Source organism: Mytilus edulis, chromosome 1 (assembly GCF_963676685.1).
Source record: "Mytilus edulis chromosome 1, xbMytEdul2.2, whole genome shotgun sequence".
NCBI classification, from domain to species: Eukaryota; Metazoa; Mollusca; class Bivalvia; order Mytilida; family Mytilidae; genus Mytilus; species Mytilus edulis.
This window is the reverse complement of record NC_092344.1, coordinates 99768381-99796164: the sequence shown is the minus strand read 5'-3', so window position 1 is coordinate 99796164 and position 27784 is coordinate 99768381. Positions and strand designations below refer to the sequence as shown.

The following is a 27784-nucleotide window of genomic DNA, read 5'->3' as shown; positions in this document are numbered from 1 at the left end:
CTGCCATTAGTGGTTCCCCATAAACTGACCTAATCAAACTAATACATATAAACTAAGCAAAATTTTCAAAGTCAATAGACCATGACTGATGGGGCAGGATCTAATAATCTCAATGGACATGAGACATGCCAACACTTATACAACTACATACCAAATATCATTGACCTACCAGTGGGGATTCACCATAAACTTATTCACCTAATTACAAACTAACACATTGTTGAAGCATCCGAAAAACAGCATATACTGTCTCGCTTTTGACTTCTTCAAGGAGAGACTAATAAAGGGAGCCCAGTCCAGTCATACTTCAGTGATTCCCTATATAATCAACTGAATTTTTCCCACATAAGAGGGGGACCGTAATCCACCCCCGACTTTTACTATTGAACTTTTCCCTTGCCTTTTGTGTTTTTGCTGTGCATGTACTGATGGTGTCTCATGGATAAATACCATGTATACTTTCTTTTTTCTATTTATATGGCAGGGCCAATAAATGTGTATAAGAAACAACCATTGCAATTTGAATTTCCACTTTGATGATTGCTAAATCAGTAAATCTATTAAATGTTTGCAGAACTACATGTTTATCCATTGTTGCGGCTGGGCATCATCTTTGCCTTATTTTTTCATAATTTTGTGTATCTTTAGTGATTAGAGCTGGTATAGTTTGTTCTTTGTAATGTTTAATCTTTATTCATTGAATGATGCATCTTTGATGTGCAGCTGTAGTCATCATCACTATGTATCTGGTGTGTACTACCCATTTGAAATGAAGTAGTAATGTCTCTATCTTCTCTGAAACTTCTTGAATGCTAGAATAATAGATTTAACCAGACAAACTTTACATTGACCAATTAACCATGAAAAAGACAGACAGACATGTACACGGTACAATCTCCATATACTCAATAATACATATAGTTGACCTACTGCTTTAAACATAGTATATGAGTAGAAAAAAATTAACATTGACTAATGAATCATCTAAATTAGGTCAAGGTCATATGAAACCTGCCAGACTGCTCAAATTTACAGAAAAATATACTAAATATTTTTTTTGCAGTCACTGAACCATAAAAACAAGATCAAGGACATTGGTCATGATAGATGTTTCCTTCTTTCTTTACAAACGCCTTATATTGTTACAACATCAGTCATAAAACATTCAAGTCAGTTTTTTGTACTCCCTACTCCAAAATCAACCAATCAAAATGCTTGATTTCATGCCTCGAGCACAAATTTTGTGCTCCTAGCACTGGGCAAAGTTTTATGACTTCAACCACAGGTCACCTAACCAAGAAATATAAAGCTTTTTACAAAACTCAAAATCTATAGGAATGATGGTGCAGATTCAACATTTTTGACTAGAAGGAAGGCAGAAGAAAATGGGTATAATTTTAGTTATCAATTTCTTCACACTTTTTAACCCTGATCCTGACACTACATTTGTTTTCAAGTAGTGTAACCTGCTATCTATACTCTAAAGTTTATGAATTTTTTTCTGATATTCCTTCTTGAGAACAATATTTCTATACACATTCTGGCATTTTGATTCTTAGATGCATTTTACTTTCTTTTCAAAAAAGGCAGTTCAAGACGAGACTTCTTGGTTTACAGTATATTTTGTTAGCAGTAGAAAATATCTGTACAAATATATTACCATGATGTAGTGATACTATGTACATTTATACTATGCTTATCTATTTACAATATTCTCTCACTCAAAATTAATTCTTTGTTAATTCAATACATACATGATTACATTCAATTTGAAAAAACAACAAAAATATTACTTTGTTCTAAAATATTATAAATGTTTCTGCACTTTCCACCTCTGAATGTACATCACTTTTTACAACCTATTAAATTGTTACAAAACAAAATCAATAAAATACTTATATACAGAAAGCATTACAAAAACTGTACAAAATTATAGGTATCATAGTGCTTTATTGTCTATCCTCCATACAAGCCATCAAACTTGAATAGCACTCTCGTTATTGGTTTTTCTATGGTCTCTGCTAGAAATATGAGCAACTATTCTGTTTTCTTTTTTTCTATATTCTTAGCTCGATAAATGTGCAGCTGCTGATTTTGCTGTTATCAATAGTTTTTATTAGTTGTAATAAATTATTATTGAAACTTCACTTTCTGAAAGATTGCTTGTCACATTATGTTAGCGAAGCAAAAAAAGTTATATATTTTTTTTTATCACAGTTCATTCTGTTTCTTGGTATCGAGCAAAGATATTTTTTCTGGCTGCCTCTTTGTAGGAATCTCCACCACTTGCAACATTGCTTGCCCCTCTCATTCCTAAACCAGCCGTAGCATTCCTTCTCTGAGCCTGAAAAAGTCAATTCTCAGATATTTAAAGATATTGAAATATAAGGGAAATAAATTTATAATGCCATGAATACTAATAGTGAATAATAGTTTTTCTACTACCAATAGTAAACCTCTTTTTATCAGTTATCCCCACCCAATTAGCATTTAGCAACTTGCTCATCAGAATCCCATACTAAGCTTGGTAGCATAATATATGTATGACCTGGCCTAAAATTCTTTAACACTTACATCATAACAACTCCCATAAGTTGACAAGTTTGACTTAAATACTGTGGATTCATTGTTAATCTTTTGATACCAATTTTTCATGGATTTCGTGGGTAAAGTTGAACAACAAAATTGTGTGTTTAAGGAATCTTATTTTTTTATAATGTTATATGACTTTGGCAAAAGCAGGAATTATCTTTACATCATTTTGTAACTTGAATATATGAGCATTAATGAGTTTCTGGAATTGTTCATGAATAGGATGCTTAGAATGATATGAACAATGCACTATATTTTGTGTAAAACTCAAAAGAAGTGATGAACCTTTGGAGACTTAGATTTCAAGTTAGTACTCTATGATTTTGATAGCATTTCATACAATGTTTTCTCAAAAACCCTTTGAAGTAACTTTGTGATACATTGTAGTATTCAGTCCACATTTTCTGCTATTTAATACCACTGTGTTATTTGTTTATATATTAAGTGAAACTATGGATATATTATACATAAGATATAATACTGGTTCCCTGTAAAGACTTACTGTGATAGGAGCAACAATGCCTTGTCGGTTCTTCCCAAGACCTTGTCCTGCTGACCAACCCATTTTCTGTAACAGTTTGTTTCCAATATTTTCTCCACCTATTCCTGTTTTTGTAGGTTCTTCATAACTATAATGAGAAATTGTACTTTAAATTCAATTCAATCTTTATGATTTCATCACATCTTCTTGTTTTTATTTTAAATTATTCCATTCTGCACATACTCACAAGTAATAAAAGACTTAGATTTGTTCTTTCATTGAAATATTTTCTACTTCTCCAAGCATTATCTAATTTCACTCAAAACTTTACAGCAGGGTCTAGCTAACATTAAACTTACTTGACTTTAATACAGATATCAATTGAAAACAAAGAGGTAATGATCATGTAATATATACCTAGCTTATACAATCTCTTAAAACTGACAGTTAAGAATCAATTCATTTCAAATGGTTCTTGTCTGTCATATTTGTTTTCCTAAAATATTTTTGCTCATGAATTAGGCCATTAGCTTTCTAAATAGATTTTTTTCATATTTTTCATGTCAGGGCCTTATATAGCATCTATATGGTATGGGTTTTTATCATTGTTATATGTAGTACTGTTGCCTACAATTGCCGACATCCACAACATTTTAACTCTGGTGGATAGTTGTCTCATTGGTAAACAAACTACAGCTCCTCGTTTCTATATATGTATTACAAATACAAGACCTTTGATGTGATTGAGTTGTATAAGTAAATATATCTTTCAAACTAGTTCTAAGTGTAAAAATTAACTTACACAGCTGGTACCTCTGGTCTTTTATTCCTTGGTTCTGGTGGTGGTGGTATTCCATACTTTTCCCTCCTTTCTTTTGCACGGTCTCTGTATTGTAATTTTTCTGCATCAGAATTTCCTCCTTGATTGACACCTTTTGATCGGTATAACTTTTCCAAGTTTTCCTACAAACAACACACCAGTATTGCAATTATTTTATTCATCAATATTTACATATCAATATTGTAGGTTTATAACACTTAACGTGAAGAGTACATTGGAATGAAGGGCAGGGACATTTTAAACACATTTGGAAAATGAGGGTGTTAGGACACAAATTTCAACATATTAATAGACTGTGATTATATGCATCTCTAACAGTAAAATAGACATTCCACTTTGACAAGGGTTAAACTGTCTGACGGAAGACCAAAGTGCCCATTTTTCTATATCCCAGTCATCTTTGAGGTATTTTAATTGTTAAGGACTGTTTAATGGCCTATAAATTATAATTGTCTTTTTATTTTTGTGGTTCAGTTGCTGCTACATTAAGGTGAAGTAAATGTATACTTACTTTGTGTAAACCTGACATCTGTTGATGCTTTACTAAGATTTCTTTTGTCTGAAACTGTCTCTTGCACAACAAACATGCTAATTTGTTCCAGTCTGTTAGTTTGCTTTCATCTACACCACCTCCTTGTGAATCTTCTTCCCCATCAGAATCACTATCTCCACCATAGGAAGCTACTAAACCTGCAGCACTTGCAGCCTGTGTTGTTGGAGATTGTGACTGATTGGCAGGGCCGCCACTCTAAATAAACAAATTTGAATTTCAGAAAAAAGGAAATATATTTGTTGTTTTTATAAAAAAAAGTTTTAAAAAATTTTGGTTAAAAATTGAAGTGATTTGTACTCAATTATTTTGCATAAACTGATATAAGATTTTTTTTCTTATTCTTACTTAACAGAATTCATATAAAGATCATATCAAGCAATTACCAATCTAAAACTTGAAAAAGAGCATGAGATGTGCATGTATGCAAAACTTTACAACATTACAACTTACCAGGAATGGTGGTGGTGGCATTAACTTTTTATCTTCAACCAATCCACCTTTAACCTATAATGAATAGTAAATATGTAACAACAAGCAATTTGAAGGTATAAAAGTAATCTGTCTAAGTCAAAAAGTCAAGGCTGGTTGCACCCATATTATACTAACTGATATTTTACAAGAGGTAAACAAAACCTTTGTGAAAATTGAACTCATACATGACTTTTATATTACAAATACAATATACTGTGTTAAATTTGTATGTTTTATATACTTTGTAGTACATGACAATGCAATTGTTTATAAATGAAGTAGTTTGTCCAGTGACAGGAATTTTTTATAGATGCGATTTTAAAAACAAATATGAGTAAATGCAACAACGTGAATGGAAACGCCATTTCACAATCTTTCAAGAACCATAACTCCTGAACGGTAAAAGTCAAAATCGTCATTATTGAACTTGACCTCTAATTTGCCATCAGTAACAACATATAAAAATTTCAAAAGCTTTGGTTGAATGGTTCATGAGAAAATGCACGGACACGACTGGAAACACCATTTTTCAATCTTTCAAGAACCATAACTCCTGAACGGTAAAAGTCAAAATCGCAATTATTGAACTTGACCTCCATTTTGTCATCAGTAACAACATATTAAATTTGGGAAGCTTAGGTAGAACAGTTCATGCGTAAATGCACGGACACGACTGGAAACTCCATTTTTCAATCTTTCAAGAACCATAACTCCATAACGGTAAAAGTCAAAATCGCCATTATTGAACTTGACCTTTTTTAGTTGTCAGTAACAACATATTAAAATTTTAAAGCGTTGGTTGAACGGTTCATGAGTTAATGCACGGACAACATTTGATTGCCACCCGCCCGCCGTACATCCCCAAATCAATAACCGACATTTTTGTCACAAAAATCCGGTTAAAAATGCTTTGTACATTATTTTACATGAATACTCCAAGGATTGATGTTAACACCTTAGTGAGTGAAATAAATTGTTTGCAAGTGCCTTTTTATCAATATTTATCCTATTCAAACATTAAATATTTCATTGGTAAATTATTTAGCAATGCCTTTCAATGTAGAACCATTTCACTATAGAATGTATGACTAATATAAGTACATGTGTAGATTACTTCAAATATACTCACACTCATTTCCAGGATAGCAAAGCCAGCATCAGCTGTTGCCGATTCTTTTTTATCATCCATAATTCTAACACCAGATATAGTTTGAAATGTCTTATTAAAGTGTTTTATTGTTTCTTTCTGTGCATTTAAAGACTTTGCCCATTTCTCCATATCCTGAAATATGCAGATAGCAATTTTATTTTTCAGTGTCATTTTTAAGGGATTTAACATGACTTTAACACCAAGTCTTCCAGAAAAATTTGAACTTTTATCATAATATAAGCATGTATATCTAGTAACAGGATCCATGGCATGTCAAAATCACTTATTTCCTAATGAAAAGATAGATTGTCTAATGAGGACTGAATATATTACAGTCCATACATTTAAAGTATTATTTTTTTTTATAAGATCACATAATAGTTTTATCAAATCAATAAAAACATGAATATTAATAAATCCACCAGGTTTACAAAAAAGCTGAATTTTTAGTTGAGCATTGGTGTTTTATCTTGAATCTTATGTAGAACTTTTATTACATTATACATAGTAATGGTAATTCATGTTAAAATAATAATCATATGAAAATTGAACAATACCTTAGCAATTTTCTTTGCTACTTTAACTTTCTCCTTTTTATTGCCGGGTTCTTTCCTCTGATCACCATCTCTACCTGAGTTTTCATCCCCATTAGGAGCAGGAAGATAAGTAAACTTATCTGCATCCCAGTACAAAAACTGTCCTGTCTGAGCATTGTAGTAATACTGAAAAAATTATAAGGAAACAATTATTCAATCTGTATTCTTTTGACCATACTATAACCCATAAAACACATACGATATTTTATCTGTCATTTCAAAACTTGTTTCTTATTTTAAAACTAAAATATCTATTGTAAATTCTTATTTCCAGCAGAAATATGATTTTTAAGAAGGACATAAATGGGAAAGACTGATTATAATAATTTAGTTACTTTGAAGTTGGTAGATGTAATACTGGTACAACTAATTACCTGCGTGCTTGCATCATAATAAAGTGTAGTTGTGGGATCATAGTAGTATCCTGATGTTTCTTCATATTGATATTGAGATACATCTGGTGGAGCTACAAAAACAAACAAATCAAGATAAAATACAAATGCAACAAGCATTCTGTGAGTATTGCCATGCAATACAAAGTTTCCTACCAGTTAAAATTTCATTGTTTTGACTTGATCTATAACTTGTCACAATAAAACTATATCCAATAATTAAATTAATATCTTCAAGAATGATAAAAAAAAAGTGTGGAAAACTGATTATTTGAAGGATTTTTTTAAAGTCCAATAACCATAACTCTACACAAAATAAAATCATCAAACTGGAACATCTGTAACTAGTCATGATAAAACAATACACCAAATATCAAATCAAAGCATGAAGAGTAAAAGTGTGGAAAACTGTTTTGCCAGACTGATGGATGGACAGACAGACAGAGTGCAAACCTAAAGTCTCCTTTGACTTCATCAAAAGGGAACTAAAAACAAACAAGGTAGGAAATTTCGAGGAGGTTGTCATAATTCCTATAGAAATTGACTGTGCACCTCTCCGGGTCAACCTTTTCTTATTTCAATGTGTCATCAAAATTTTAAAATGAAGCTATTTCGACAGTTGATTTATGACCATTGGAAAGATGTTTTTTGGTAGATTTATAATACTTTTTGATTTTCAAATTCAATGGACCCAAAATGTTGTCTTAATGTACCTTCTCCTTTGTAATAATTCCATCTATTCTACTTCCTAATTATGTGAAGTGAACTTACGATAAACTTGGTATTCTGGTGCACTTTGTTGAGACTGATCTTGATTTACAACCTGTAACTCTGGTACTTGTCCTTTCACCTAAAGAAAAAGGGTTTCCACAATGTATGTAAAGTCAGATATGAATCCGTCAACAGAGCATATCAAAATAGAACTACTAGAAAACTTTTAACTCGTAAAATACACATCATATCTTTTGATGTCAAAAGTATAATAATAGAACAGAGTTCCAATATACCATAATAGACATATCTTCTCTGTCTGTGGACAATAACTTCCTATGTATTTTTGGTGTTCTTCAACCTTTTAAAAATATCATAAGAGAAATGAAAGTGCAAATTTTCTTACATTACATCCTTTTTCTATTTCCAATGTGTATCATTTCTAGAAATATTGGTAGCCATTGTTTCTTAACATTATTCTTAAATTGGAATTACTTCATGGTTTTTTTTGTAAAACTTTATAGTTTTGGTATATCACGTGTCATCTAACAGGTTTTAAATCAAAGATCATGTTATTACAAAATTTCTATCCTTGTAGTGTTTGACAATCATGGAGAAGAGCTCTGCATGATTTTACTTAATAATTTAATATGTTGGATTAGTACGAGGAGCCACCCATTTCTCATTCTGAGGTTTGAAGTTTTGAGGCCAAACTTGTTAACAAATGTAGAAATTTAAACTTACTTGTTTATTAACAAGATGCTTAACAGCATTAGCCTGTTGTATAGCTGCTTGGGCTACTGCGGCTGCTGCATTTGTTGAATCTGCTGGAAAATAAAAAATCAGATTTAAAATCAGTACTATTGCCTGTTGGGACCGGACACACCCTGCCATGCACATTTGTCAATTTATTCACATCCTCAGGTAGTTTTCTACAAATATGCAAAATTTATGGAGCCTCCATTTCATCTCAATTTTAAATACTTTCAAGTAATTATCTTTTTGGTTTCGTTATCTGAGTAATTGTCACAGTGACAGTACTTCAGAAATTTACCAAATTCAAACACCTATTGATAAAGTATTACCTGAATTTACAGGGTGCAATTGTAAGGTTGTTTTAGAGTAATCCTATAACTAAATCCTTTCACTACAACCCCTCCATTTTATATTACTTTTGGTCAAAAGAGAAGGCAAAATTATTTAACTAAGTTCAAATTTATAATTGTTTCATCTGATTCAGATAGGATTCTAAACAGCAAATATATAGGAGTATGAAGACTCATATAAAAATTTAACTTAGAATTCCAAATAAATACTTTTTGAAAAGGGCAGTGTTGGAACTCTCTCTACAGAAGTTCATAAGTGTAAACATTAGTGTAAACATTAGTGTAAATACATACTTTGTGTAGGTGTAGCAGCAGCTCCATTCTGATCATAGTATTGAGAGTAGTCATAGTTCTGTCCATCATAGTATTGTCCACTGTACTGTTGCTGATCATACTCTGTTCCTTGCTGATAGTATCCATCATAATAGGTACTTTGTTGGTTGACATCATATGTTCCCTGCTAAAAACAGTACACAAAATTATTGTCGTTCATGTCCATTTTAATTGTGTTGGGATTAAAATTATAACTTTTATTGGTCAAATAAAGATTGTTTTGCAAAATCAGTAAAAGTATGCAATAATAATATTTTTTTCACTTTAGCACAAGATGAACTAAAATAACATAACTCAAAATTCCAATGTTTCCTGTCGATGCAAATATTAAGATAGGGAATCTTCTAACAAAAACTTTTCTTGGGGATATTTTTTTTAATGTTTTCATAAAGTATGAGATAGCTTTTAATTTTTTACCTTTAGTGTTATAAATATGGATTAATGATAGTTTGCATTTAAACTTATCAATACGATGTTCTTTGAATCAAGGTATACCTGTTCTCCTGCATATTGTGCAGCAAGTGTTGCCATCACTGTAGAATAAGTGTTTTTAGCAAAGTTCACAAGGATCATTTTTCCATCAACTTCAAATGACACTTGTGAAATACAATTCAGCAACTGTGTGGCTTCCATCACTGAACCTAACTCGAGGAAACCATATCCTCTGGAAATGCTAGTAGATTCATCTCTCATCACTTGTATATTTTTGATGTCAGATATTCTTACTGTTGACAAGGCACGAATAAGATTGTCTTCTGTAGTAAGGGCATCTAAACCACGAAAAATCAATGCTGAAATAATGAAAAGGCAATGATCATCACAAATACTTAGATCAAACACTCACTTTATTATGTAGACTGTACATTTCCATGGATTGTGTTTTATCTTTTCATAAACATGATAAACTTGATCCCTTTCAACATGAACTCTTGACCAAAACCATTATTTAGCACATATAATAAACAGTTTACTAAGTTTTAAATTGATGTGAGCACAAAATACCTTAAACCAAAACTTTAATCTATTACGTTTTGATTTACATTTTACCAGGAAATCTGTGCTGAACAAATACATTATACAGTTAACTTTATATAGATATTACCTATCACTGGACATTAAATAACAAGATTAAACCAACTTAAATATTATCTGAATCACCTCAGTGTCCTATATCTATGGAAACAACCCAGTTAACATATTAGTAAGACCTCATGATAAATGACAACTTACTGTTACAAGGATTTGTCCCAACTTGATCAAAGCCGTCAGCCTCATTTTTTCTGTCAGATTCTGAAAAAATATGGAATACATAAGAAAAGGAAATAATTTGTTTGACACCTTACATCAACAAACTTCAAAAGTGACCTTGTTGTACAAACTAAATGGTATTACATCCATCATGTGCTTCTTGACATTATCTTCAGACAAAAAAAAAACACATTTCCCCCCTTTAAATACGAACTTTGGCTATGTTGCACGAAAATATGACTTGATAATGCTCCAACATATATCACCATATAGCAGCAAGCAGTCAAAACAAACCTTGTCCAGAATGATATGGTTGATGGCATTTAAGTATAAGTGTACAGGTTAAAGCAAATGTAGATTAATTTTGGACAGAGAAGAAACACATTATCCATCACTGAATATTTGTGCTGCAGCATGTATAAAGGGCCATTTTCATGATTACGGTGTAGCATATAAAACTGGGATGGTTTAGCCTTGGCTTACAAGTGCTTTGTTGTATTACACCATCTTGATTCAATTTCGTTCAAAATCAATCTTTTTTCTATTAAATAAGAAAGTAGGGGTCTTCTCAAAGTTTGTTAAGAACTTTGAGCAGTAAGGATTGCCCTTCATATCTTTAACTTCAGACTTTTCCATTTCTTTCCAAAGAAAGCCCAAACACTGAATCTAGGAAGTGATATAAACACTTCTTATCAAGATCAGTAGCACTGGTGTCATTAAAATCATCTGCTTTGCTAAATGTCACACAAAATACTAGTAACAATGTTTTCAATCATCTGATGTGTAAAGGTTATACTACCATACCTTCTCTAGATAAATTGCACTTGAAACAATGGTCCCTTCTCTTGAAATTATGGACTCCACACTAGAAGTTAAAAATTTACATCATATGATAGCAATGCCCTAAACAATTAAATATTGTGATTATTTAGATTAAAACTTTATCCTACCAGAACGCTGTTTCTTACAAGATTTTTATTAATTTCTGACTATGTACCTAAAATTGATGATTCAACGTCATTTACATCCAAAATTAGTTAAACTTAAAAATGGTCAAAAGTATGATGTAAAGTTCATACCAAATCAAAGACTTCATATCATATTTTTCAAAGAAGAAAAGATTATTAATAAATTTTGAGTTCTAAAAAAGTGTGCCAAAATAAAGAGGAGCTCTACACAACATAAAGAGAAAAGTACATAAATTTGGTAACTGATCACAATTCATCCTGTCAGCCAGATATCACCTAATCTCACCACAAAGTATCAAAGTTCATAATGAAGTGTTAACAAATGTGTTTAAAATGAATCATTCAAGGATGAAATGGAATCATAACACATTTATTAGTAAAATGACTAAATATGTACCCAGTGTATTTTCTTATCTTAATCTATGACCAGAAACTATGTTGCCTACCTTTCCACATGTCCAGTCTGTCTTGTGAAGGTTTTTCTCTGGTCCAGTTTTTGGTGTACTATAATGCATGCTTATATGGAACTGGTTCTGTAGCTTAAGTCTTCCCTGTTAATAAATAAATGATTATTAGTAAAAGATATAAATACACCAAGCAGCCTCCACACAACACAGAACCCGTGTTGTGACAGTGATCCAATTGAGCCAGCAAAATCAAAATGCAACACAAAATCGCAAAAAAAAATAATCTTTTTTTATGTTTCATCAGTAGTTTTTATCTCTGTTATTAGCTGAATCCTTTTGTTCTCTTTAATTAAGCATATCTTAGGGCAACTTGAAATTTTGAAGGGGGGAAACAACAAGCAAAATAAGTAACAAATACCCTTTGAAGCATTTCCCACAATTATGGAGTGCTACAATATGTATGGTTACTTTTATTTAAAAATTCATTTGATATTTTATAAAATAGTATGGGATATTTTGGAAGACAATTACATGCTTTTTTTTTTTATAAATATAAATATATTTTTCAGGAATGTTGGACATTCAAAAAGTAAGAAATAATGTCTAACACTTAATACTTTTGATTTCTGACAAGTGCAATTCTTTTTCATTCAATGTTTATACAAATGTTTTTTTTTCTCAATTTGATAAAGTCAATATATTTGAAATACAGTATTGGTTTTTAAGACACATCTATAACAAAAAAACAGAGAAGGGAGTGAATTTAAACTAGTAAATATGAAAATGGAACTGTTTTAAGCCCAGCTTAATCTTAGTTACCTGTTGTAACATAAACCTTAATCTATAAATATCATGGTGAAATGTTTAGTTCAAGCTCTTTATATACTTTTCTACAAAAAATGTTTGAAAACTTTCGCTAAACTCATTTTAACTTGCAATATTATATTGTAACACTCCATAACTCAACCCAGCTGTAAACCTTGGGACCCTTTTTTTACTTGTAAATTTGACCTACATTAAATTCCGTGTAGCTTTAACACAACAATCCATTATTTTTTGGAAGGTATTTATTGTTATATACCACTTTTTATGTATATATTCAGTGCCTTGGTGTGAAGTTCTTTTGACCTTTTTACATTCGTTTGTAAGCCAACAAAAACTGAGTACAGTTTTGCTGTTGATGTGTTTTGTGGCTTATTTTTATTACTGTCATCACACACACAAATTAAAACTAACCTCCCTTTATTTTTTCTAAAATACCCAGACCCTTATATCTTTAGTCAACATTCCCATAATAATAAACCATTTTTCAAGGGGTTAATTTCCACTGTACTCAAATAAGCCTGTGTCTTCATCAAGACAGCAATACATTATTTTTTTAGAGTATGATGACACATGTGTATAATTTGTACTTTACGACAGAGCAAGGTTTTCAACCTGATTCTGATCCATCCAGCGCTGTGCATCTGCTATGCTCTGAAACTCCACAAAAGCAAACCCTCGGGAAGCACCTGTACAAAATGATTATTGGCACTCATTAGAATTCAACATCACCATTCACAATGGGGTTGGGCTTAAAATGCTTACAATACAATGCTTCACTGATAAATGACAAGACAGGTCTCTCTCCTACGTTAACATACCATTCCATTTATTTTCTTTTTCAATTTTTTGTGTGTATCTTAATTCCGTCCTAAATGCTATACCAATGCATCTACATAAATAATTACCTTTAAATCGTGTACAAAATTACACCACTTGTTTATCTGTTTCATGATTTACATAATGTTATTTTTACCTATGTGAACAATCAGTATTCTTAAAAATTCTCATGGTTTTTTTTTCATTTTCTGCTTTGAACAATTTTTGTTTTGTTTTCGAACTTCATAAAAAGTTTTGAAAATGTCAAATTGGAGAACATGTTAAAAGACTTTTTTAAAAACAAATGCCAATCTGACATGGTTACCTATATTTTTCAATCTAGCTAGATACTTATAGAAAATTTAAAGAACAGCTCAATCACATTTGAATATTGATAGATTAATTTCCAAATTTGCCTAGTAAACATGTATATTTCTCAATCCAGTGACATTACCAAAGCTTGGATTTTTTGTTATTCTTTGAGAAAATAAATGCAATATTTTTGAGAGGTTTCTGAATATAAAATAGACTTTCTTTTACTTGCTTTTTTGTGCATACGAAATTGATGTAAATTCAATAATTAAATAATTGTAGTAATAACACAACACTTACTGCCTCTAATAGTATATTTGTACAACCCAAGGTATCGTCTACCACGACATTTAACCACAGAGATGTACATACAGATCATGTAATAATTGATTATCTGATTCTCAAATTACACTGTTAATCTTATCAAAGCCTTATGATAAATTAAAATAAAACACACAAATCTCCTTATATTGCCAAATAAATTCTCCCTATTTCTAAAAATTAAATAAAAGCATCAACACTTAGATTTAGAGGGAATTAAATTAATTAAAAACAAATGTTTGTGCTATCTAGCAACAATTCAGTATAGACAGAAGGTTATAACAATATACCATCTTGTATTTTTGTTGAAAAACAATGAAAAGAAGACCCAAACCCATCAAAATATGGTGAAATAACTAAATTATAGGTACAGGAGAATCAGATATCAAATTTTACATGGCTATATGATTGTTGGTGTTTTGTATTGTGTATGTGATTGTGTATGCAGCCAAGTATCTTATTTTTGTTAGTTCCATAGGTAAATTTTGGTGTATAGATTTTTGAGTATCGTCATTTTTCTTCAGAAGATACCTGTACTAAGTTAGGATTTTCTCAAGCAGCTATATTGAGTTTTTTTTATCACAAGTCTATCTTTTGAATTTTTTTTTAATAAGTGTTTTGCTAACGGTAAAAGACAAAATACGTATATTTAAAATCTTGCCATTTTCAGTGAAGCAGTTCTTAAATAAGTGAAATTGAAGGGCACAGAAAAAATAAGACCAGTTGTATTACAAAAGCCTCTGATGACAATCAGAACAGAATTCCTTACCAGAACTTCTCCTCATTAATCTGACATCTTTAACAGGAGCTCCAAACATCATCAATTCTCCACGTATCTGAAAAATTAATTAAAACAAATTTAACTACAAGCCTAGACACATTGTTCATCAATACTTTACTATAGAGAATAGGGACTCATATTGAAGCAGACTTGTACTAAATCATCTATAGAGAATAGGGACTTATATTGAAGTAGACTTGTACTAAAACAACTTACAAGTGGCAGTAGAAATTAAAACTACAAATAATTAGTATAGTCTATACTACATTGACTTATTTCGAAATTGTAATCTGGCAATATGCAAATATTGGTAGACTATCTGTTTCAGAAATACTGCTAGACTACAAGGAAGGATGTATGTCCACAAGAAACCATGCCATTCCTGCACTTTCATGTATCAATGTTCATTGTGCCACAAATGTGAGTCAAAATCATAGTTACAAGTAGGTGTATACTTTTTAAGGAAAAAAAAGCCAAAACAAAAAAGCTTTCTTTCATTGTTGAAGGCTGTAATGACTTGTAGCTGTCAAAATCCACTTAGTTTTGAATCGGTTGGAAAGTTTTTTCATTGGCAGTCACACCACATCTCCTTTTTAATACATAATGAGATCTTAAACGAAGCTTAATACAGCTACAAGCATTAGCCTTTCAAAAAGGGCTAGTCGACTCTTAGCTGATGAAAATGGAAAGTGCTCTCGCTTTGTAGATTAATTCATTTACTAGAATAGCCACGTGCATCAATCAACAAATTTTACAACACACGTGAGGTCACACGTTATGAAGTAGTATATCGTTTAACGTTGTTGTTTACTCCAGAAGATTCGACTATTTATAGATAAAAGTTACCTGTGTAAAATCTAATTGCTAAAATAGAGAGGACAAATCTGATACTCTACAGGATTGAAGGACATTTACTAGGTTTGGATTGGTCTAACCAATCAATAAACTTTGATTATTCACGTCTCGTAATATCTTCCAATCAGGTAGCAAGAAAAATTCACGCACTTACTGTGCATCGTTCAATTCTTAATATCGACTCCTAGGAGTCGATAATCAAGCCAGTGACAATAGAGTTTTGATTGCATTTTGTTCAATATTTATCAACAAAAAAAGATTTAATCTTGAAATGACAATGTATAACTTCTTTATAAAACCTACATCTGCCTCTTCTATATTTTGAGGAAGACCCCTCAACAGTATAGTGTTAGTTGGTGTGTCAGTCATCCATTTTTCTCCTCCTCTATCTTCATTGCCTCTGTTGTAGTCTCTGAAATTATCACGACTATCTCCATCTGTGGATCCAGTCTGAAAGTATAAATTGACATTTTTTCTTCTTATTAATATCATTTCTTTCAACTAGAAATAATTTCTTTTACAGCTAAATATTTATATAAAAAAATTCGTAAGGGTTCCACGGAACCCAATGTCTCGCCTACTTTTGCTGTTAATTGCAGACTCAACAAAAATGAGGAAAAACATCAATAAAAATTTCCCTCTCGATACTGTCGTTTGATTGAAAGAAGCTTCCAAGTTTGGTAAAAAATCCAGGATAGTTTATGAATCTAATAAATGTTTTATAAACTTTAACTGCAGACTGTATGCAATGTTAACTGGAAGAAAAACTAAGTCCATTTATAAGTAAAATACGGAAAAAGTGAATTTTTTTTTCACAAAATTTACTTCTGAATAATATCTTATGATCAGAAACAAGCTTATGTCTAAGTTTGGTAGAAATCCAGGATAGTTTAAGAACATTATAAAAATTTTAAAAACTTAAACCACAGAGTAAAATTGAGAAAGGAAATGGTGAATATGTCAAAGCGACAACCACCCGACCATAGAGCAAACAACAGCCGAAGGCAACCAATGGGTCTTCAATGTAGCGAGAATTCCCGCACCCGTAGGTGTCCTTCAGCTGGCCCCTAAAATATGCATAATAGTACAGTGATAATGGACGTCATACTAAACTCCGAATTATACACAAGAAACTAAAATTTTAAAATCATACAAGACTAACAAAGGCCAGAGGCTCCTGACTTGGGACAGGCGCAAAATTGCGGCGGGGTTAAACATGTTTATGAGATCTCAACCCTCCCCCTATACCTCTAGCCAATGTAGAAAAGTAAAACAATAACAATACGCACATTAAAATTCAGTTAAAGAGAAGTCCGAGTCTGATGTCAAAAGATGTAACAAAAGAAAATAAATAAAATGACAATAATACATAAATAACAACAGACTACTAGCAGTTAACTGACATGCCAGCTCCAGACCTCAATTAAACTGATTGAAAGATTATGTCTTCATCATATGAATATCAGGTACAATCCCTCCCGTTAGGGGTTTAGTATCATACTATCATAAAATATATGAGAAGAACATAACCCGTGTCATGCCAACAACTGTTTTTTTAAGAAATAAATGTGTTTAGTTCCGATGCAAAGACCCTATCAGTGAATCAATGTTAAAGCCAAAATATGCAATCTTTAATGACCTGACAACAGTATCGTAACTATATCCCCTTTTAATAAGTCTATTTAAAGGTTTTGTTAGTTTCTGAGGAGAATACTGACATTTTTGTGCTTTATAAAGAATATTTCCATAAAATTTTGGATGTGAAATACCTGAACGTATAAGATGTCTGCATGTTGAGTTATATTTACGAATTATTTCCTTATACCGGTGATAAAATTTAGTAAATGTTTTGACCAGTTTGTGATATCGAAAACCCTGGTGTAATAATTTTTCAGTAATACATAAATTTCTCTCGCTAAAATCTAATACATTGTTACATACACGAGCGAATCGTACAAGTTGAGATATATAAACACCATAAGATGGTGACAAGGGAACGTCACCATCTAAAAATGGATAATTAACAATAGGAAATGAAAAATCATCTCTTTTATCATAAATTTTTGTATTAAGCTTCCCGTTTATGATATAGATATCAAGATCGAGGAAAGGGCAGTGGTCATTGTTATCATTAGCTTTATTTAAAGTAAGTTCTACAGGATAAATTTCTTTAGTATACATACTGAAGTCGTCATTATTTAGAGCCAATATATCATCCAAATATCTAAAAGTATTGTTAAATTTTTTTGTGAATGTTTTGTTTCTGGCCAAAAAAATAAGTCCATTTATAAGTAAAATACGGAAAAGTGGAAATTTATTTTTACAAAATTTTCTTCTTGATACTATCTTATGATCATAAACAAGCTTCTGTCCAAGTTTGGTACAAATCAAGGATAGTTTATGAAAGTTATTAAAATTTTAAAAACTTTAACCACAGAGTGAATGTAATGTTTCCTCGCAGAAAAACTAAGTCCATTTATAAGTAAAATACGGAAAAAATGGAATTTTATTTTTACAAAATTTACTTCTGGATACTTTCTTATGATCATAAACAAGCTTCTGTCCAAGTTTGGTAGAAATTCAGTATAGTTTAAGAAAGTTATTAAAATTTCAAAAACTTTAACCACAGAGTGAATATTTGTGGACGCCGCCGACGACGACGGAATGTAGGATCGCTTAGTCTCGCTTTTTCGACTAAAGTCGAAGGCTCGACAAAAACAGACCTATAACATGATGTTATTCTAAATAAAAACAACTTAAGCAATATAGATTAGACATAGACATACATCTTCATCATATCTGTCCTCTCTATGAGAACTCCTGTCTCTCCCACTGTGGCGTCTTTCTCTATCACGCCTGTCTCTATCGCGATCTCTTCTTCTTTCATGACGGTCTTTATCACCACTTCTTCTTTCCCTTCTGTCTCGATGGCGATGTCTCCGCTCTCTATCTCGTTCCTTCTCCTGTGATGTTGGTGAAACTTCTCCTTCCTGTGTTGAGTCAAGTTCTATGAATTCTTCACCTGGATTATATGGTTCTTCATATTCTCCCTCTTCTGCATTGTACTCTCCATTGTTATATGCTCCCATGAAGTTTTCACTATTATAATTTTGAACTTCCATTTCTGAAAATAAAGATTAAATCATTGAGTTACACCTTCAATAATGTACCTGCCTACTTTTACTTTATAAATTCACAATTCATTTAACCAATTTTACAGTTAATAACAATAATGTGTCCTCAGTACACGAGAATGCCCCACTCGCACTATCATTTTCCATGTTCAGTGGACCGTGAAATTGGGGTAAAAACTCTAATTTGGCATTAAATTAGAAAGATCATATCATAGGGAACATGTGTACTAAGTTTGAAGTCGATTGGACTTCAACTTCATCAAAAACTACCTTGACCAAAAACTTTAACCTGGAGTGGGACAGACGGACGAACAGACAGACGGACGAACGGACGCACAGACCAGAAAACATAATGCCCCTCTACTATCGTAGGTGGGGCATAAAAATTATGTGCAAACATATCGGATGTGAAAGTGTATTTGGGGCAAATTGACCTGATAATGATACTGTCATACTTGGAGTACCTACATGTACATGACAAATAATGGTAAAATTCTTTCGAAATGATTTTAACGGTAATTTATAATGCATGATAAGAAAATATTCACTTTCTTTTAGACGATAAAAAAAATTTGATTTTAATGAATCACGTTCATTTTTTCTGAACTACTGGTAAAAGACAAATTATTATTTGAGACATAAACCAGGTGCTCCGCAGGGCGCAGCTTTATACGACCCCAGTGGTCAAACCCTGAACAGTTGGGGCAAATTTGGTCACAATGTTCAAGCTTGATATTGTCTGAATTTTGATTGTATAATATAGGTTTTTGCCACAAAATTAATGTGGTTAAAGATCTAACACATCTATTGCACAATACTGTGCAATTGAATATTTCTTCTTGAAACTTTTCAAAATTCGAAATTTGAAAAATGTTGAATGAAAAAAAAAATCCCTTAAAAAAATGGTAAACTGAGATCCCCCCCTGTTGTGCCACGATTATTTGCAGTATTCTTTTAATAATAACCTTCATTCATTCGTATTTCCCGGCGTATATTTTCCGCGAAACTAGGTCATACATGTTTTCACTTTTTGTACACTTGCTTGTTATGCGGAATGATTTTCTATAGTCACAACATAATTACCTTATTCAGAAGTTATTAATGCATCCTATTTAATCCATATTTATCCTTTTATAATGTTAGAATTATCCCAAATCGAACTTGTCAACTTTATGGCCATTTTGGTTACTTTCATATTGTGTACACACGTACTATTTTTAGGTGTATTGATTAACTTGATCTTTTAAACCCTTGGAGAAAAGTATAGTCAGTTTCAAATTAGATCGCAGACAGATCAGCTGTTTTTAGTAAGTGACCTAGATTTTACTATTCATGTATTTTCACTATTGTAGCACACACTGCAATTCTATCTAGATATATTGTAATTGATTCATAACTATTATTTATGATATTAGCTTTTAGTAAAGCTGCTTTTATTTAATTCCAACAAATCTTATTCTTGATTATTCAAAGTTGGACTTCAAAACAGTTTTATTCCTTCGACTTTAAAATTGATATTTATATAATATCTGCCAACCATTTACAATAACGGTTGGCACTTTACCCCCCCCCCCCCCCCCTTCCCCCTTTGGAGCAATAACCCTTAAACTCAATCCCAGGGATCTCCATGGATGAAAATTGAACGATGGAGGAACTTTCACCATTACAAACCGTGTCTACGCTGTACAGTGTAGCGCGATCGGAAGTATTTTAGCCCTCCATACAAGGAATGGTGAACATGCTTAATCATTGCTTATTTAAATTATATTTATTTGAATTTTCATTATAGAATAAGAAGTATCAATATTTTCATTTATTGCCGTTTTTAACGATTCACATGCCAAGTATTCATGGTCCCCCCTTAGTCGAGAATGACCAAAAGCTGTCATGAAGGTCCCCATGTAGATTTCTTGTATTTTTGGTAATTGTTGTGGGGGTTAAAAATCATATGATGTGGAGTTTATTTTTCATGGACACTGTCAAATTCGGAACCCATTACCGGTATGGCTGATTTGCAGCAACAACAAAACGATTTGTACGGGTTATGTAAAAGGTTAAAGAGATTTGTAAAGCAAACGTTGACAAATAAAAAGGTTTTTAATGACTTTATCTGGCAAATTGATGCTGTGCAACATGCATATTTCGAGTCTGAATAGAAACCGGAAACGCGGATGTATCAATTTGATTGTAATATACGAAATGAATTCAGAATTACGCATTTTTTATATTTTTGAGGATGAGCGAGTCAGGTGAGTGGGTGTGTTCGTATGCTTTATTACATTGTACTTATTGTTTTTGGGAAGGTTAACTTTCTGGTTGTAAGACCCGTCACGGCCAGGCTGGGAGACTGGATAGGCAAATGCTCACATTAAATCTGTCCCGATACAGTGTGTTAAATGTCTTCCTTTTTACACCATCACCCATGGTGGTGCTCCTACTAAAGGAGGGAGATACGGAACATACATACATACATACATTACGATACGATATTTCTGTACAGAAAATATTTAAGTTTTTACTTTTAAACTTTTAAAGTAACAGCAGTACTCGAGTTATTTGCGATGAAATAATATTTACTGTTTTGCGTCTTATTTTGTACTTCTTAAAAAAGGGGGATGCTGATTGCGCAAGTCAAAATATTTAAGCACATGTTCGACTTGTTAAACTGTTTTCTTTGTAACTGGATTATTAATTTATTTATTTAATCTAAATTATCATAATCATTTGCTGAAACTTAGTTGATTGATTCGACAAATGGATCGTCTATCCTCAGATAGTATTCTCCTGTCTGGTTTGTTGATCTACCTCAGAGACATATATACATATGTGTATATATGTCTCTGTCTACCTGTACAAGCTCAAGTACAAGTGATTAGCAATCTTAATCCGGATATCCCTCAGGCGTTAGAACTGTATTGGATTATAACATAAAAAGCCTAAGGGTTAAATGCAATTACATGTATTTGATTATAATTGATAAAAAAATGGCGTCGGGCTACAAAAAAACGATGAAGTTTTGAACGATGGCGGAAGACAATTTAACGATGGCGCGAGTCATTTGACGATGGTGCAAGACATTTGAACTATGGCCGGGCGCCATCGTTAAACAGGCCCAGAGCCGCAGATAAGCTGCGTATTTGCGTGATCACGCAATACAAATAATAAAAAACCCAATGCAATTGCCCATTGCAGGGTTCAATAACCCAATTAGTTCAAAGGAAAACCCAATTATATGCAAAAACCATGAGTTCTCAATCCTTTTATTGGCTACCATTTGCGTTATTAACCCTAATCTGTTTACAGTCGTTGCGTAAACTTGAGCGTAAACTATTTTTATAATATTTATAATTGGAAATTTCCTTTCGTTCTAAAAATAGATCACTGCATCAAGTAGCTGAAATGGGTCCCTGTTAGAGTTTTCTGTTGCTCAATAGGTACACGTGTTTTTGAAAACATTTCGATCTTCTCGGCGTTTATCCAATTAGCGTGTGTCATGTATTCATATTTTTTTCGCATTGCTCGGGATTTATCATAACATACATTGAATTAAAACGTAAGTGTTTGTCCGGTAATTTTTTTTGAAATATTGAATAGAAGCATGTTTTCTGCTTCTTTTGAAAAGCTGAGGGAAAGTTATGATGATAACAAGACTCAGCCATTGTTTTTAGGAATCGAAGTGTCCATCGAACACACGGGCGTGTGTGCGATACCTTAACGAAAACATTGCTAGTAAAAACAGAGTTTCCTCAAAAACGTAATCAGTTGGAAAAAGTGAAAGGCCAAATCTATTATGACATGATAAAGCATCAGAAACCAAAAGTTCTAATAAAAGACAACTAAACCCAGATTTATGAAAATTGGAATAAAACAAAAACATTTAAGTATGAGAGTTTATTTACTATTTTTTCTTCATTTTACGGTTAATTAATGAATACACACACAGGCACTGGTCTCCGAATTTATTATATAAAGGTACATGTATAAGACGAGTGCCTGTGAATACACATATCCGTTTTTTACAGTTTATATGAGAAAATACAAAACTGGCAGAAGGTTTGAAACGGAACACAAATTAAACCTACAATTGCTCCTCAGTGAATAAACCAAATAAAATAGCTAGCAAATAACCCTAACCCTAAACCAAATAAAACAGCTAATCAAAGAAAGAAACATATTTAACCCTTTCAACGCTACACAAAAAAATAGAAAAATGGCTGCTGCTGCTGCATTTTTTTGTGTTCATTCATTAGAACAGTATATTCCTTTTCAGACTGCTGTATCTTTTTTATTGTAAGAGATACAGAAAAAGTTATTGCATGAAAAATGCTCAGGAGAGTATGAACTGTAATGTTAGGCAGTTATTTCAGTAAAATTTTTATCAGGTTACCTGCATTTTCAGGTAATTAACAGGTTAAAGGTGTAATTTGTTACATTTGGGCCACAATTAAAAATATTTTGGTTTGCCCAAACCCTACCCAAAGGTTGAGACAGTGGGTAGGTAGGTAGGCATTTTTTTTTTTCAAAAAAAGAAATTGAAGTATTTGGTGTTTATCAGTCTTCATGCATATCTGATTAAAAAAAACTTCTTCAAATTTATAAGGACAATAAAAGAATTAGAGTAGGCAGCTTTTTTCTGGGTAGGTAGGGTTTGGGCAAACAAACCTATTCTTTTTTATGGCCTTGTGTTGAATTTTGAATAAAAACTACTTTTCGTCTTCATCTATTTTGTTTTTTTATCTGCCATATACATGTAATAAAGAAGACACCAATTGCTCGATTCCGTAGCGTATTGCACCATACACAACGTATTATGTAATCATGGCACAAATCAGTGGCTCCGTCCTCAAAATTTTCAGTCAACCTCCGTTTTTCCCCCTTTTTCTATGTCTCGTAATGATCGATCAAATCATATTTCCCACACGAATTGAATGTAATAAACACATTGAGATAACAAGAAACCTTTTAACTAATCCTCGTCATCAGTTTCGCCATAGAAATGCTGAAATATTTCCATATTTACAGCTTCGTTTCCGATTTCCGCCATTTGCATTTGTCAAAATATTTGTTTTTATTTTCCTTCAATTTTTCCTTTTTTACTGCATGATTTTACAATAAAAATTGCCGGGATTTCAAGCGCAAATGAGACCTTGCATATCCTCTATTCATACAAGGAAAAATTAGAGAGGACCCGAATGAAAACCGAATGGTTTAAGAGTCCTTATGAAAAATCCGTTGTCATCGCAGCATATGCCGCGAATAGCAGTGGCGGATGGCGTATGTCATCGCGGCATATGCCGTGTATAGCGTTGAAAGGGTTAAGATGGAAAAAAATCTGGGGTTGATATTGCCTATATATTCAATATTGTGTTGATGAAAAAAACCAATACATTAAGGAGCTTGGTGGTGAAAAACCCAATTTGATATTAACATGAGGGGTGAATTGGAATTGATAATGCAATTAAAAACTTTATCACCCAATTATATAAGAAAATGGTGGGTAAAAAAACACAATTTGTGAATTCTTATCTGGAGCTCTGCAGGCCATGGAGATCCCTGCAATCCCATGCTTTCCTTTGTAATATTGAACCTTGTAGTACGAATTCAGAGAGATCCATACACTTAAACACAAGATATTGTCATGATTGTTTGGAAACTAGAAACATGCTTCTTTTTGGCCCTTAATTCCTACATATTTTAGGCAATTAACCCAAAACTTAATCCCAGCCTCCCCTTTATTATATGCTACATTGTGGTACAATTTCAGAGAGATCCATGCAATTATACACAAGGTATTGTCTGGAAACTAGAAAAATGCTTGTTTTGGCCCCTTTTAGGCCCTTACTTCCTAAAATTTGGCCCCATAACCCCTTAAATGAATCCCAACCTTCTACTTGTGATTTTAAACATTGCGGTATAATTTCAGAGCAACAGGGTTGTCAATAAGATTTAAAGTAGGAGGTTAAATAATAAAAGTAGCAGGCAACACCCTCGGACGGCGTAGCCGTTCGGCGCGACGAGCTTGCTCGTTGCCCTTCACGGCGAGGGGTCTGGGGGCCGCTTAAGGCCCCCAGAATTTTTTTTAAAAATGGTGCAAAATCCTGCACCCTGGGGGGCTCCTGAACTCTAATTTTGTTCTTCGCAAACACCATTTTTTTAAATGATGATAAGGTAAATGAGCAGCAAGATGGTCATATTTTCTATAAAGTTGATCACATATCATCAAGACTTTCAGCTAACAAGTTATTGAAGTTGTTTGCGGATTTTTGAAGAAAATGATGAAGGCATGACTCTGTAAGACATGGTGATCATTCAGGAAAAGATTTAAATTTGATTTTATTAGTTGAAAATATTTTTAATTTTACTGTAGACATGCAATTATTCAAATAGTTCTAATCCATAGAAAACATTTTTTCACGTCAGTATTAATAATTTCAAATACTCACAATAAATCAAATGATGAATTCAATGGACTGTTGCATGAATTGTTTAAAGGCAAAAAGGATGCACTTTGGTGAAATTACAATAATCTAGAATTTAAAATTGATACCATAATTCAGAAGAGCATTAGTTAAGAAGCAAACAAAAGGAAAGAAAGAAATCTAAGATCTGCTTAAATTTTGGTATTAAAATGACTTTTTGTGAGTTAATAATTGAAGTCTTTTATTTAAGAAAGGAAAAATGGGATCATCATGGTCATGGGTCAAAATATTTTACCCTGTATCATAGGAAAAAACCCAGAGATTAAACATCTGACAGAAATTCCAGAACCTGGCCAAAGTACATCCTTGAATGCATAATGCAAGACTCACACTTCTTTATAATCATAGGGAGACATCATCCTCATCCTCACTTTTTATCATTATTACTTGGATCAGGTTAGTCTGTGAGGGCATGATTGTGTGAGATTTCTTTTTTAATAGCATTGTGTCATGTTTGTTTGGGGAATGTTAAGCAAGACCTGTCATGTGTGATAATAGTATATCCTCCTTTACACAATATATCTCTTGGTGTCAGGTGGTGGCATGCTCCTAGTCCTAGTATTTATGACTCTATTTGAAGCTACACAATGACATGCAGACAAGCTATCTCTACATTTTCTTCTTTCATTTCAAAAGAAAGGCCATGGGACAGGTAAACATATGATTTATGATTTATTGTAAAAATAAAGAGTCTGCTGTTAAGAGGCTCTATCACTTGAAAACAAGAAAGTGAAAATCACTTAATGAAAATAATGTGATGTCTGCTTTTACGAGACAAGACATTGCTCTTTTTTTCATTTCATGGTAGGACCACGATCATGCACTTTCATGAACATGACCAAGGAGGGTGTCTCAATTATTTGAATGCAAATGTCATAGAACAAACCTTTTTTCACTTTATTGTTGATTGAAAAAAATCTGAAATTCTTTTCATTTCTCAGACTATGCTATTGACTGGTTACAAAATCTCGTTATTACTATGAATGCATACTTTTCCTGGTTTCAGAACAAAATCTTATAGTACTTTGCAGCGAAATCAACAACCAGGATCTATTTTACCGGAAATTCAATTTTATTAACCAATCAGAAATGCCGTTATATATCTTTCTAGATTGTCCTAGATAGTGACCGACGATCTAAAACTAAAAGTACGATTTATATTTTTTTGACATCAGAAAAACAACCGATGGGAATTTGATTATAAACGATCATTTCAATCGGCAATCGGTTCTTAATGAATACGCTGGAGCAATTAAAATACTTACAAGTTATTATCCTGAAACTAGAAAAATGCTTGTTTTGGCCACTTTTGAGCCCCTAATTCCTAAACGGTTGGGACCATCATCCCCAAAATCAATCCAAACCTTCCTTATGTGGTATTGAACCTCCTGAAAAAATTTCATTAAGATCTATTCACTTAAACTTAAGTTATTATCCGGAAACCAAAGTGTCTTCAGACGACGACGACGACGCAGACATCATACCATTATACAAACACCAAATTTTTTGGGGGTCGTATAAAAAAACACGATAAGGATGTTTTGTAGAATCTGGCAGAGTTAAATTTTAACCAATTGTATGCCACAGCAGCTGAGAAAGGGCATTCATACCCTGATGTTAGTCCAAATAATTATGACGTCTGTCACAGGCATTTTCATTTTTTTCTAGGACTCCTTCCTATGACATCATAACGCTGGATCCATTTTTTACATCTGGACTTCTGAGAGAAAATTTTTTTATATTTCTGGAAATGTTATGCTGACCTGACCTTCTGCTGTTGTTTTTTTTCTATGGTCGGGTTGTTGTCTCTTAGGCACATTCCCCATTTCCATTCTCAATTTTATTGCATCAATAAGCACAAAAAGGTGGGACTTTGTAACTACATAATTTTGTTTTTAGCCAGCAATGAAAATTTCTTGTCAAAATTAGGTCTCAAAGTTCCCCCCAAAATTCGCTTTCAAAGTCCAAACTTTAAAAATGGCTTCTGCAGAGCCAGAGGTCGTAGTCGTAGGAAAGGGGCCATAGAAAAAAACAGCCTTCCCAGTCTACATAATTGTTTGGACTACCCTCATGTAAGCTTTTATAAGAATGTAAAAGCAATACATGGTGAAAATACAGAATTATGAGGATCTTCCCCAACCCGCTCAACGTTGAACAACGCCAACGGAAGTAAATGCCCGATTTAGAGCAAGTCTTTGATTCCTTCTATGTTAAACCAATTTAACAAAATAATCTTTAATAGATAGTTAATTCGTAAATACTTACTAATAGAAGAATAATAAAGTCTGCTTTTAACGATATTTAGACATAAATTTTGATTTTTCAGTCGCAAATTCCTTATTTTTCAATATGGCCGTTTTGGATTCGTGACGCAATATAGGTGGATATCGGAAAGATTTTATTTTGAGTGTG

At 32.5% G+C, this 27784-nt stretch overlaps 1 protein-coding gene across 4 annotated transcripts; it reads right to left on the bottom strand.

Moving 5' to 3' along the window:
- Window positions 1-1603: 1603 nt before the first annotated feature.
- On the bottom strand, window positions 1604-27784 carry LOC139497656 (RNA-binding protein 5-like). Of its 4 annotated transcripts, none has more exons than XM_071285890.1 (20): window positions 27638-27784; window positions 18546-18883; window positions 16063-16209; window positions 14893-14959; window positions 13287-13360; window positions 11889-11993; window positions 11279-11339; window positions 10457-10516; window positions 9722-10017; window positions 9188-9353; window positions 8532-8614; window positions 7848-7926; window positions 7059-7150; window positions 6646-6810; window positions 6068-6220; window positions 4918-4971; window positions 4426-4662; window positions 3876-4036; window positions 3095-3221; window positions 1604-2344 (listed from the first exon to the last, which is right to left on the bottom strand). In XM_071285890.1, exons 2-20 carry the CDS (start codon window positions 18879-18881, stop codon window positions 2219-2221), a joined length of 2589 nt encoding a protein of 862 aa, XP_071141991.1. In that variant the 5' UTR covers window positions 18882-18883; window positions 27638-27784; the 3' UTR covers window positions 1604-2218. The 4 variants fall into 4 exon arrangements, with proteins under 4 accessions (XP_071141991.1, XP_071142004.1, XP_071141997.1 ...); XM_071285903.1 differs by having other exon boundaries at window positions 9188-9350; window positions 27638-27761; XM_071285896.1 differs by having other exon boundaries at window positions 8532-8611; window positions 27638-27760.